Raw genomic sequence first — 13,830 nt, 5'->3', positions numbered from 1 at the left:
TTTTCGCGCCGCAGCAAAACGTTTGCGCCGCATTCAAAGTGTTTCCCCAATGCATGTGAATACATGTACGTACGATGTATGTACATATGTATGTATGCTTTGTGTCGTAGTACATGCAAAAGCACGAAACAATACAGCAAAAGCAGCTGTGTATTCTAGTGAAATATGGCAGTCAATTTTCAATTCAACTTTGCATAGAAAAAGGAAAGCGGGCGCATAAGCATAAATGTTAGATATTCGAAATCAGTTTATCGTGGCAGCCGCATTCATATAAATATTCATACACGCATTTGTGAGCGTCTACATATGTGCATGTGTGTGTGCTTAGTGCGCCGTTCTCGATTTGCATTTAGAGTTGCTCGACGTCTCTACGCCTCTAAATGCAAATCGAGCCAACCAACTGTTGCCCTTGAAATGAATTGACGGCTGAAGGTTGTTGCAATCTGCAGGCTCCGCTCCAGTGGGTTTTTCCACAAGTCAACGTTGACATTTGGGTTGATGATTTTATCCGAGCGTGGGCAGGATATCGCTTGCGCTGATTAAATTCTAAAATGTCACCATTGTGCACAGTTCCGAGCCTATTTGTTGTACAAAAAAGAAATGAAAATCGGAGAAACAAGTGCAGGAAAAAATGTGGATGATGATTATATCGTTACTTGATTTGTATCCGAACAAGGACAGTCTACTCGGTGGCATTCCTCAAAGCTATTTTGAGAAAGTTTCCTCCAGCTACTACATCAACAACAATAAATAAATATATTACTTAAACTTACTAATGATTGCCTGGAATTAGTTAAAACTTAGTACCATAGACACCAATCAACTTGATGGTCTTAAGTATCTGATATAGTTTTAGTCAGCAATAGACTCAGAGTTAACTGGACTCTGGACCTCTATAGGGACTGACCTAACAAAACTGATAGATATGAGTTTAAGTTAAAATGTGATACGAGTCTTTTGAAGATATAAAGACAACTTTAGTTTTGGAACAAAATTAGAACTTAAGTATACGAGGGCTGCTATATATATTTCTGGCCTAGACAACACTAAGTGTTGCCAGGTGCAATCTGACATTTCCATTGGAAAGTTTGACATTTTTTAGCATAACATCACTCAGAACGTTTTGTCATTTAATCGTGAATTGTTTTATTTACAGGGAATTAAAAAATTCATCTCGGCCAAAAAATGGAATTAACTCGTGAACAATTTCGTGCGATCATTTTTTACAACTTTCGACGTGGATTATCGCGACAAGAGTGCATCTATGAACTAAAATCTGTGTATGGCTATGAAGCACCATCCTATAGCACTGTGAAAAACAGGTACAACGAATCCAATCGTGGCCGACGCTCGCTCAAAGACGAATTCCGTGAAGGTCGTCTAAGAACAGCCGTTGTGCCAGAAAACATCGATGCCGTACGTGAACTGATAATGCAAGACCGTCATGTAACATACCTTCAGATAGAGGCATGCCTATGCATTTCTCCCACCAGCATACATTCGATATTGCATGAACAACTGGCCGTAAAAAAGGTTTGTTCCCCTTGGATCCCGCACAATTTGACAATCGCTCAAAAAAAGGCTCAAAAAAAGTTCTTCGAAAATTGGTTTGAGCGCAAGCAAAAGTGTATAAATCTTGATGGAGAATATTTTGAAAAAAATGAAAACATTTTCGTTGATAAATATTCCTATTTTCATTATTAGGCCAGAAATATATATAGCAGCCCTTGTACAACTGGACTAATCGCAACATAACATAGGTAATGAACTCTTAATGATATCTTTTAAGGATGGCAAGTCAGACTGACTCGTACAACATTGCTGAGTCCCATAAGACTGTCATCGTCATCATATAAGATGGTTGGAATGGAGAGATTACAACCTAACCTACTCTCCAAGTTAATACCTATACATATTAGTCAGACTGACTCGTACAACATTGCTGAGTTCCATAAGACTCTGTCATCGTCATCATATAAGATGGTTGGAATGGAGAGATTACAACCTAACCTACTCTCCAAGTTTCATTTCTTCTTTCCTGCAAGGATCCATTACTATTCATTAACTGAACGAAACAATTCAAAGTGTACCGTCTTTGTACAAGATTCGCCGTCTACCGACCGAATTAACAACCTCAAAATATTGGAAGCAACCGTTATGTGAATTACCCCTTGATATTGTGGATACTTAGCCAGATAGACCCTACATATCCAACATATCTCATACACGCAAAGAGTCACCGAATGACGGTCACCACCTCTCGACGAGTCTACTCAAGCAAAATCATTTCCATATCGTCCGACTCCGCCACTACTATAGAATGGTCATTAGTTCAATTTTTTGTAGTATAGACTGGCGATGAAGAAAGCCAAGTATTTAGTATGCAGAACGGGGTATAAAATCCTGTGTCAAAATCTAGTAATATGTATAGGTATTAATTTAACCTCCAAACAATTTCTGTGTGTGTCAACTCTGTCACAGAAATTTCATAAAATTCTGAAATGAGTCGAACTCACTTCCACGTTATCCCCATAGAAACCACGACATTCCGCCGAATTATAAACGAATGGAATATTTTGTCCCCGCTTCTCCTTATCTGTCTTAGTGGTTAATTAAAAGCTAGATATAACTATGGTATTATATTTGCAGAGCGTTCAACTATCGTCTTATAGACATAGTGGTGGCTGGAAACTGTGGTTTCATGGATACACTGAAGAAGCGCTTGCAAGTTAGACGCCAGAATGCCGCTCGAAAATCCACACTGTAGAAGGCATAAATAAAGGGATTTATAGCGCTGTTAAACCAACCCAGCCAGGTGAGTCCCTTCGCCAGTGTACGACTTACTTGATGCTCCTCCAGGAAAGGGGTTATCAGATAGTATACGAAAAACGGTAGCCAGCAGGCGATGAAACCGCCCACAACGATGCTCAACGTTTGTGTAGTTTTATTCTCTTTCTTCAACGAAGTGATGCGATTCGATAAGGATTTGGCGTGATGATGATGGTGTTGTTGCTGTATGCGCGTGTGACGTGTCAGTGCTGTAGCTTCCGCTTGCAAATTCGGCGAATTGGTCGCACTAGCTGCAGGCGCATTCGCACCTGAGCCCGTACCGCTGCCGGAAGCGCCGAAGTGGTGGTGATGGCGCACGCTAAGCGTACGTGTCGGCCAATGCTGATCGCTCAAACTTGTAATGCCAACTGTTGGAACGGTGAGCCCACCGCCACCAGCGACGGTGGTGGCCCCGCAACCGCTTGTCATAACGGTCACGGTTGAGGACGATGTTGGTGTGCGTCTTAAAGACGACGGGCGCGTCAATTCGTAACAACTATTCTTGGCATTCGCTGTGCTTAGTGCAAGCAGTGAGTGACAATGTGGCGAAGAGCCGCCACCACCACCGCTGCCAGTTGCTGCCGTGGTAGTGGCGCCGCCAGTCTCACCTTCGCACTGCATGACGTCGTGCAGCTCCTTGGCAATGGTTTGGTTCGAGAATGTACGGGCTGCCGCTTGCTTTCGTTGGCCCGAACTAAGCTCCTGCTCGGAAAAGTCATGGTCAATGTCATTTTCTACATCGGCGGCTGTGTAGCGCTTGAACTTCTGCCAGAGAAAAGAGAAAAGAGAGAAGAGAAATACAGAAATATCCAATAAGCTTGTTATTATATGCTTTGTCGTGCTCAACATCCACAAACGAGCACGAAATTTAAAATTGAAATGAAAAAGTATCGGAAGGACACCAGTACGTTTTCTGTGGAACTTTTCATATTTTTCATCTCGCCATTATCAAACACAGGGCACATTAATTTAATTTTTTGCAACCATAATTTCACCTAAACATATTTTACTGGCAACTTTCAAATTACTCACCTTATTATGTACACTGATGTCAGTCATATGGTCATGGCGTGACGCAATAACACATGAAATTCTCGCATAAACATAAATCATAACGGCCATTGGAATGAAAAATGAGCCCATGGCGGAGAAAATCACATATCCTTCATTCTGATTGTAACGGCACTCGCTTAGGTCGCGTCGTCCTGGTTCATACCTGAGTTGGCGATGGCAAAAGAGAGCAAAAAAATTACACCCTTGATAATAATCCAGACTTTAAATTAAAAATTATTTAATATTTTCAACCAAAATGTACAAATACACATACAGAAATGAAATCATGCTTAAGTCAAGTTCACCATAAAGTAGTTCCAGTGCCTCAAAGTGCTTTACACTGCGACAACACGTAGTATGTCCACTACAGAGGAAAAATATTCGGTAAATTTATATTATGTTATTATATTATGTTAATTTATATTATATTATATATTCGGTAATATCTATGAAAGGATGTTCTAGTAAAACTGGCAGGTCCTCAGGAAGCTGGTTCTAAGCTGTCCGATATACATATGCATCTATTGTAAAGCCTTTATTGGGAAAAAAATTTCCAGACAAAATTTCCGAGCTTTAGATTAGTCGGTATTCGACACTTCTATCTTCTTTGAAGTAGTTATGCGGCTATTTAATTGAACCTACAGTTCGGTACAAAGAATTGGAAATAGAAATAGAATAAAACGCAGTCAAATAAGAACCTCTATTCCACTTCATATAAATAGGGAAATATATTTTTTGAGAAGGCAATACGTTTATTATTTTAAAAGTTTTCCTCATTCAAAAAAAGTGTAATTTTCTTTAGAAAGTAAGCGCGACAAATATTTGATTACCCAAGCTCAACGGAATATCTCAGTGGTGTCTACAACGAAAAAATTACAGCTATTGAACGCTATTTTCGGCATAAATTCAGCCATTAAAACTGAGGTCGATATCTGGGGGCTTAAAAAGTTATAGTAGTTGCAAAAAAGCGCGATACATACATTTCAAAAATCAAAAAACAAAGAAAGGTTTTTTCAAAAGTCATTTGCTTGCTTTCTATTTCCATTTGAAGCTGCATATTAACAATGTCATTTTCATTAAACGGTGCTCTACTCCGGTTGGAAAGGAACGTTCACAGCTATTTATACACACATGTACGTACTCATGAGTGTTTGGGTGCCGTGCCACTTTTGTTGAGTCTTCAAATTTAATCAAGCAATGCAGCTTTTAATGGCCGCCAGACAATTTGTTAAAGGTACAATCACACCTAAGCACACACACACACTTGCATATGTACATATACTTACCAACCCAACATTGGTGGGCACGTGATAGCCAAGGCCAGAACCCAAACAACCAGAATCATTATGAATGCCAAACGCTTGGAGCGCCTTCTGCGTGAATAGGTCAGAGGTTGCGTAACGGCCAAGTACCTAAAGCGAAAAGGGCATAATACATATAAAAAAACGCCTCAAGTGAATGTGGCATATAAAAATTAAGGACATTGGTAAAAATGGTTTCAAATGTTGCCTTTTGCCGATGCTCATTTTGGAAATGAATTTTGCATTTTCATAAATTCATTTTTAATTAAAATTTCCACTTAACGTTTTCGACATTCTCAAATATTTAACGGTTAATTGCCAAGTATGACCTCCTCATTAGGCGCTCGTTTGGCCCTATGCGTACTCACCTGTCGACACTGATGGCGCAGAGGCTCAGTATGGACGCCGTGCAGAGCAGTACATCCAGTGATATCCAAATGTCGCAGAGCACCCAACCCAGACGCCACGAGCCTGCAATGACACGCAGTGAAAAGGACACGCAATTTAAGTGATTTCTTCGCAACGAAAGCGCAAATAAAATTGAATTAAAAGTTTCCAAAGAAAAATGCAAAGTAAACTGGAATAAAAATGCCAAATACAAAAAATAAACAACAAAAAGTTGAGCGTACTAAAGAGCGAAGACTTTAATTTTTCTCCTAAGAGTCCTTGAAAAGGTGTTTTTGTCTTGTATTGTGCGAATGTAAAAAAGGTGAGGTGAAAATGGCAACTGTCCTTGTAAGGAGCACAATGATAATGTGTAAATGACAGTTGTTTGACTGCGAACGAAGCATTAGTGAGGAGCAGCAGCTGTCTCAGCAAGCGGACAAGTTGCAGAACTTATGCGGAAAATAAAAAAAATAAAGTTGAATGCTTTTCCTTCGAAGTTTTCTTCGATACTTTTATTTATATCATATTTTTAGATAATTTCATTATTAAATCAATCATTTCTTCTAAAAAGACATTTGGTTTGGACCATTTTCTCATATACGATCGATAAGATGAATATAAATATTTGGTTATACTAATCGTCTTATACAAAAAGGATAGGAGCTTATAAAAAAGGTCATAGACAGACTTTGTCACCGGATACTTATTCTAGCGACGGAATGGAAAGTAGTAATTCAATGTAAGAGTTATTTTCCAATTGCACTCGCCAGAAACCCGTTATAAATAATTGAAAACAAACATAAATATTTATTTGCAAACACAACTCTTTCTCTTCAAATTCTTAAAGTTTTCCGATTTATTTGCATTGATGCGGAGAGGTGCTAGTGAGCATACTAATGAGTTCGCCTTCAAAAGAGAGCCCATTCCCAGCCATTGTATTGACAAATTTAGTGTTTTTCAATACTCGATCATAAGTTTGGCAACCCGTAACGCAAATCAGGGGCTTTAAAGTACAGCAGTGCAAAGTATTTTTCGAAGACGTAAACATTTTTCACGTTCTACCCAAGGGTCTAATGCGGAAAACTTTTATTATGCAATAAAGGTTGCGCAAACCACAGTTCTGCTGTTCGACATGCTTTGCCATCCATTTTTTATAACTTTATTTCAGCTCCCATACATATTTGTGCATAAGTTTGTAGTGAGAATGAAACAGTATTCAGAAGTTCTACCCAAAGCTAATATAAAGTATGGAAAATATGAATTTTTGCAACAAGAAATTTGGATGAGAGCGCAAATCGGCTTATTGCTATAAAGTGAAAGTTGAAAAGTTCGATGCTGAATGGTCTACGTGTACGTTTTGCCCTTCTCTACCTTGCACTCATTGCTTTTAAATATACATGTATACATTGTATCTCTATGTATAATATATACAAATGTTTTCATTAATATTTACATAGAAGGGTACTGTTATCCTCTTAAAAACGAAACACTTTTCACCGAATTACACGAATCCCAAGTTGAATTTTAAAACCAACATCGTCTTTGTTAGCGCAAATATTTAATCAATAAACTTTTGCACGGTATGGCACTTGACCCAAAACAATAGACTCTTGCTGTTTACAGAAAACGAAAATTACTAAAAGTAAAAAATATCTTTTAAAACCTACTTTTTATATAAGTGGAATCGAAAGCTGTCTGACGGCAGAGAGATCTTGAAATAACAATTGAGTTACACAAAAAACTTACAAATTTGCGAATTGCGGTAATGAAGCTACATATTCGTATACTTGCATCATATAAATATTATTTTTATCGGCTCCAGCGTAAACGAATATTAAACATTATCTCCTTATGAAATTTTATTACGTGTTTTAAGTTAACATGTGCTATAAGGATTTAATGGGAATCTCACAACTCGAAATTTAGAAATCTCTCAAACACTGTGTGAAAAAGTATATTATGTCTCCGAAAGGTGAGTGGTGCCATGCAAAGTGACCTATTATTGGACTAACCGGTATAAATTTGATTTTCCCGGCGGTATACCTTTTACTTTTAATGGGTCTGGAGGTGAATGAGGACAAGACGAAATATCTCCTGTCATCAAACAAACAGTCGACGCATTCGCGACGTCTCCCACGTCACTGTTGACAGTCATAACTTCGAGGTCGTAGATAATTTCGTATACCTGGGAACCAGCATCAACAACACGAACAATGTCAGCCTCGAAATCCAGCGCAGAATAACTCTTTCCAACAGGTGCTACTTTGGACTGAGTAGGCAATTGAACAGTAAAGTCCTCTCTCGACGAACCAAAATCAAGCTCTACAAGTCGCTTATCATTCCCGTCCTGCTTTACGGTGCAGAAGCTTGGACGATGGCAACATCAGACGAGACGACACTCGGAGTTTTCGAGAGGAAAATTTTGCGAAAGATTTATGGTCCTCAGAACATTGGCAACGGCGAATACCGCAGACGATGAAACGATGAGCTGTACGAGTTATATGACGACATTGACATAGTTCAGCGAATAAAAAGACAGCGGCTACGCTGGCAAGGTCATGTTGTCCGAATAGACGAAAACACTCCAGCCCTGAAAGTGTTCGATGCAGTACCCGCCGGAGGAAGCCGAGGAAGGGGAAGGCCGTAGGAGGGACCAGGTGGAGAGCGACCTGGTTACACTTGGGATCTCCAACTGGCGCCGAACTGCGAAGGAGAGAGAGAGGTTGCGCGCTATGGTCGATTCGGCTATAACCGGCTGAACGGTTGCAACGCCAATCACATACATACATACCTTTTACACTTTATGTAGTATGGGAGGTATGTTTCTAACATATGTAACTGACATAGGTTACCAGTTCAAAAGAAAGATATACTACTAAACTTGTTAGCAGACGGACCCAAGCAATTGTACGAAAATGGTTATAAAACCTGACAAGGTGAGGTTTTATAAACATACGTTCTGTGAAGAGAACTATACTCAGTATATATTCTCCCAAAAAAATTACAAAAGGTGGATTGTGAAACCAGTTGACTATTGTAGGGGGTGGGGATTCTTTTGGGGATACCCTTATTCAAAAGGTGGGCATATATCTAGAAGTGGGAAGATAAACTGCATAACCTCTATTAATTTTTTTCGCCTAATTGATTTCGCTTTTATTATCAAAAATTATCAAAATTCGGCAGGATTCGACAGAGAGAGGGTAAAAAACAAATATATTATATCAATAAGGTTTCACATTTTATATTTTCTAAAAATATGGGGTCATATGTAGAAGTTCACGCAAGTGAGGAAAGTTTCTGATTGCCATTCACTGGGGAATGGCCAGAAACGATTCTTTTGCATATGACTCAAGCAGCTCACGACTTCCGGTTTTAGACCAAGTATCCCCTGGGTAGCTAATAGACATCCGTATGGAGGCGAGCTAAAGTGAGAAGGCGAAGCCCGCTTCTGCGGTTGTGCGTAGGGCTTGGGACAAACCACATAAAAAAACCTCCCCAATGAAAACAAACAGAGCCTCGGATGAGACACCGCCCTTTTGACAACGATCCCTGCAAACGTTTTAAAGATAAAGATTTAAGGGCATGCACCTGGAATGTCCGGACCCTTAATTGGGAAGGTGCCTATGCTCAGCTGGTTGATGTCCTCATACAACTAAAGGCTGACATCACCGCCGTCCAAGAAGTGCGATGAACGAGACAAGGACGGAAGAAGGTGGGTCCTTGTGACATCTACTACAGCGGCCATATAAAGGAGCGCAAATTTGGTGTTGGATTTGTGGTGGTAGAGAGACTCCGTCGCCGAGTCCTGGCATTCACCCCGGTGGATGAACGTCTAGTCACAATCCGCATAAAAGCGAGGTTCTTCAACATATCGCTGATTTGCGCCCACGCCCCAACGGAAGAGAAGGACGATGTGACCAAAGACGCTTTCTATGAGCGCCTAGAACGCACCTATGAGCGCTGCCCCCGCCACGATGTCAAAATCGTGCTTGGCGATTTTAACGCCAGGGTGGGTAAAGAAGGTGTCTTTGGCACAACAGTCGGAAAATTCAGCCTCCATGACGAAACATCGCCAAACGGCCTGAGGCTGATCGCCTTCGCTGGGGCCCGAAATATGGTTGTCTGTAGTACCAGATTCCAGCATAAGAAAATACATCAAGCTACTTAGCTGTCTCCTGATCGAAACACGCGGAACCAGATCGATCATGTTGTGATAGATGGACGACACAGGAGATGGAAACACAAGGAAGGTTCGACGTCGAAAAGCTGCAATCACAACCGACAGCCGAACGATTTTCTACTCGACTTGCACTCCTGCTCTCTGAGAGCACTCATCAGCATCTCGATATAAGGGAGCTGTGGAACGGCATCTCAAACTCATTGCATACCGCTGCAGCCGAAACAATTGGTCTCCGACAACGCCAAAAAACCAGTTGGTATGATGAGAATTGTCGTTCCGCAGTGGAGAGAAAACAGACTGCCTACCTCGCAACGTTGCGATCGACCACAACACGTTCGGGGTGGGATAGATATCGAGAACTGAAGAGGGAAGCGAGACGCATTTGCAGACGTAAAAAGAAAGAGGCCGAAATGCGTGAGTATGAAAAGCTTGAAAAGCTGGCCGACATGGGTAATGCTCGAAAATTTTATGAAAAGATGAGGCGAGTAACAGAAGGTTTCAAGACCGGAGCATTATCATGTAGGAGCCGAGGAGGTAATCTGGTAACGGATGTCCAGAGCATACTGGGATTATGGAGGGAACACTTCTCCGACCTGCTCAATGGCAGTGAAAGTACAACATCAGGAGATGGCGAACCCGATTCCCCAATCGATGACGATGGAATAGATGTTCCATTACCCGACCATGAAGAAATTCGAATAGCAATTACCCGCTTGAAGAACAACAAAGCGGCGGGGGCCGATGGATTACCGGCCGAGCTATTCAAATACGGCGGCGAAGAACTGTTAAGGTGCATGCATCAGTTTCTTTGTAGAATATGGTCGGAAGAAAGCATGCCTGAGGATGGGAATCTTAGTGTGCTCTGCCCAATCCATAAGAAGGGAGACCCCACAATCTGCGCCAACTACCGTGGTATAATATATATCGCATATAAGGTTCTGTCGAGCGTATTGTGTGAAAGACTAAAGCCCACCGTCAACAAACTGATTGGACCTTATCAGTGTGGCTTTAGACCTGGAAAATCAGCAACAGACCAGATATTCACCATGCGCCAAATTTTGGAGAAGACCCGTGAAAATAGGATCGACACACACCATCTCTTTGTCGATTTTAAAGCTGCCTTCGATAGCACGAAAAGGAGCTGCCTTTATGCCGCGATGTCTGAATTTGGTATCCCTGCAAAACTAATACGGCTATGTAAGCTGACGTTGAGCAACACCAAAAGCTCCGTCAGGATCGGGAAGGACCTCTCCGAGCCGTTCGATACCAAACGAGGCTTCAGACAGGGTGACTCACTATCGTGAGACTTCTTCAATCTATTGCTGGAAAAAATAATACGAGCTGCAGAACTAAATAGAGAGGGTACAATCTTCTACAAGAGTGTACAGCTCCTGGCGTATGCCGATGATATTGATATCAGCGGAAGCAACAACCGCGCCGTTTGTTCTGCGTTTTCCAGACTAGATAAAGAAGCGAAGCGTATGGGTCTGGTGGTGAATGAGGACAAGACGAAATATCTCCTGTCATCAAACAAACAGTCAGCGCACTCGCTTCTTGGCTCCCACGTCACTGTTGACAGTCATAACTTTGAAGTTATAGATAATTTCGTTTATCTGGGAACCAGCATTAACAACACCAATAATTTCAGTCTTGAAATCCAACGCAGAATCACTCTTGCCAACAGGTGCTACTTTGGACTGAGTAGGCAATTGAAAAGTAAAGTCCTCTCTCGACGAACCAAAATCAAACTCTATAAGTCGCTCATTATTCCCGTCCTGATGTATGGCGCTGAAGCGTGGACGATGACAACATCCGATGAGACGACTCTTGGGGTTTTCAAGAGAAAGGTTTTGCGCAAGATTTATGGTCCTCTAAACATTGGCAACGGCGAATACCGCAGACGATGGAACGATGAGCTCATCGTTCGTTCGATTTATACGACGACATTGACATAGTTCAGCGAATAAAAAGACAGCGGCTACGCTGGCTAGGTCATGTTGTACGGATGGAAGAAAACACTCCAGCTCTGAAAGTATTCGATGCAGTACCCGCTGGAGGAAGCCGCGGAAGAGAACGACCTCCACTCCGGTGGAAAGACCAAGTGCAAAGTGACCTGGCTTCACTTGGTGTTTCCAGTTGGCGCCAAAAAGCAAAAAGAAGGAATGAGTGGCGCGCTCTGGTGGATTCGGCTATAATCGCTTAAAGCGGTTCCTACGCCAAATATATATATATAAATATAAAATTTAAGTAAGGAGGGGCTAAGTTCGGTTGTGACCGAACATCTTATGCTCTCGCAATTTATTTATTTAATTTTATTAATATTTGTATATAGTACACAATTTTATATACATATGTATATGGTATAAAGTCCATTGAAAGTTGGAAACACTAATATTAGATATATGGGAGCTAGTTGAAGTTATGACCCGATTTCACTCATTTTTGGCGCGGAGACATATTATTAGAAGAAAAATTTTCCCTAAAAATTTCTTCAAAATATCTGAGACTTACCTATATTTTTGGTAGAAAAAGGTTAGAAGCACTGAGGCGCTCATTTTCGATACATGGGGCCTTGAAAACCTATGGTACGATTTCGGCGATATTTAGAAAGGGGGTGCCACACTATAAATGCAGTATTTGTGCAAAGTTCTGTTCCGATATATTCAACAGTGCTTACTTTATAGATTATAAAGTAAACGATACAGATTTAAAGTTCTGGTATATAGGAAGTGGGCGTGGTTGTGAGCCGATTTAGCCTATTTTCACAACATATCGTTGGGATGCAAGGAAAATATTAAAAACCGAATTTCACTAAAATTGGTCGAGTAATTTCGGAGATATGGTTTTTGACCCATAAGTGGGCGGAGTCACGCCCATTTAAGATTTTGTATACCAATTTGAATGCAGCCCTTTTGTACCTTCTTTATGAAGAAATTTAAGGTGTCTGGTGTTTTTCCTTGCCGAATTAAAACATTATTAGTGGTTTTCAACATAACTTTTGTATGGGTGGTGGGCGTGGTTATAATCCGATTTCCACCATTTTTGGACTCTATAAGGTAGTACCTAAAAGAAATGACTGTAGAGAGTTTGGTTGATATCGCTTTAGTAGTTTACAAGATATGTACAAAAAACCTATTTCACTTTCATAGCTTAATTTAAGGCTTGGTTATGGCACTTTATATGTTTTCGCCATTTTGCTAAGGAATATGTGTTCCAAGTTTCTTTAAGATATCTCAATTTTTACTCAAATTATCGCTTGCACGGACAGACGAACATACATCCGGATTTCAACTCCACTCGTCATGCTGATCATTTATATATATATAACCCCAAGTCTAACTCTTTTATTTCTGTGTGACACAAACAACCGTTATGTGAACAAAACTATAATACTCTGTGCAAAATGTTGCGAGAGTATAAAAATATTTAAAATAATTTGAATTTCCTCTATTTATGTACATACAAAAAAGTATATGTTAATAAAACCTAAAATGAGGTCCCACCGCTTCTTTTTTTAATTCTAAATGCCGCATCGTCGCATTGGCGTCCTTTGCTTTTTATAAAAACCAAAAAAAAATCACAAAATCGAAAAGAGGAACGTGTTTATATCGGCTTAAGATTAGCCAATTAGGTACCCTGCATCGAAGAGCTGTATCAGGTCTAAAACGATGAAATCTTCCAGGACGATTCTGAGCCAAATCACAGGTCCAACATCATAAGTATTTTGTTTTTAATTCTACTACCAGTTATTAATCGCATTCAGAACTAATTTTGACATCCTTCTTTGTTATATTTTTGGAGGTACGGAGGTTTGGAGGTATTTTATGCCTGAAATGGGAATAAATCAGTGGACGTGGCCTGGGAACAGTGCCGATTTAATCGCGATCGAAAATATGTGGGCGTTTATGAAGAAATAGTTAGTCGCATAGAAGCCGAGAAACCAAAAAAAGGTGCATTCCGTCCTTTGAAATGAGTGGTATGATGACATGGGTCGGATTACTCCAAAAGGTCATTTCGTCCATACCAGCAGAGACTAGGGCAGTAAAATTAAAACATAAAACAAACAATCACTTTGATATT

At 40.5% G+C, this 13,830-nt stretch overlaps 1 protein-coding gene across 2 annotated transcripts in view; it reads right to left on the bottom strand.

Moving 5' to 3' along the window:
* Positions 1–1,642: 1,642 nt before the first annotated feature.
* The window catches only part of LOC105213633 (dopamine receptor 2-like), a 31,631-nt gene continuing 19,443 nt past the window's right edge, over positions 1,643–13,830 (bottom strand). For both annotated transcript variants that reach the window (XM_011186593.3, XM_054235908.1), the window contains exons 3-6: positions 5,552–5,654; positions 5,169–5,294; positions 3,862–4,045; positions 1,643–3,594 (exon numbers count right to left, since the gene is read on the bottom strand). In XM_011186593.3, the coding sequence (XP_011184895.3) occupies positions 2,659–3,594; positions 3,862–4,045; positions 5,169–5,294; positions 5,552–5,654 (1,349 nt within the window). In that variant the 3' untranslated portion in view covers positions 1,643–2,658. The remainder of the gene's footprint in view (positions 3,595–3,861; positions 4,046–5,168; positions 5,295–5,551; positions 5,655–13,830) is intronic.

Source organism: Zeugodacus cucurbitae, chromosome 2, assembly GCF_028554725.1.
Source record: "Zeugodacus cucurbitae isolate PBARC_wt_2022May chromosome 2, idZeuCucr1.2, whole genome shotgun sequence".
Classification (NCBI taxonomy): Eukaryota; Metazoa; Arthropoda; class Insecta; order Diptera; family Tephritidae; genus Zeugodacus; species Zeugodacus cucurbitae.
Note: the sequence above shows the minus strand (reverse complement) of the source record. Positions and strands in the feature narration are given on the sequence as shown.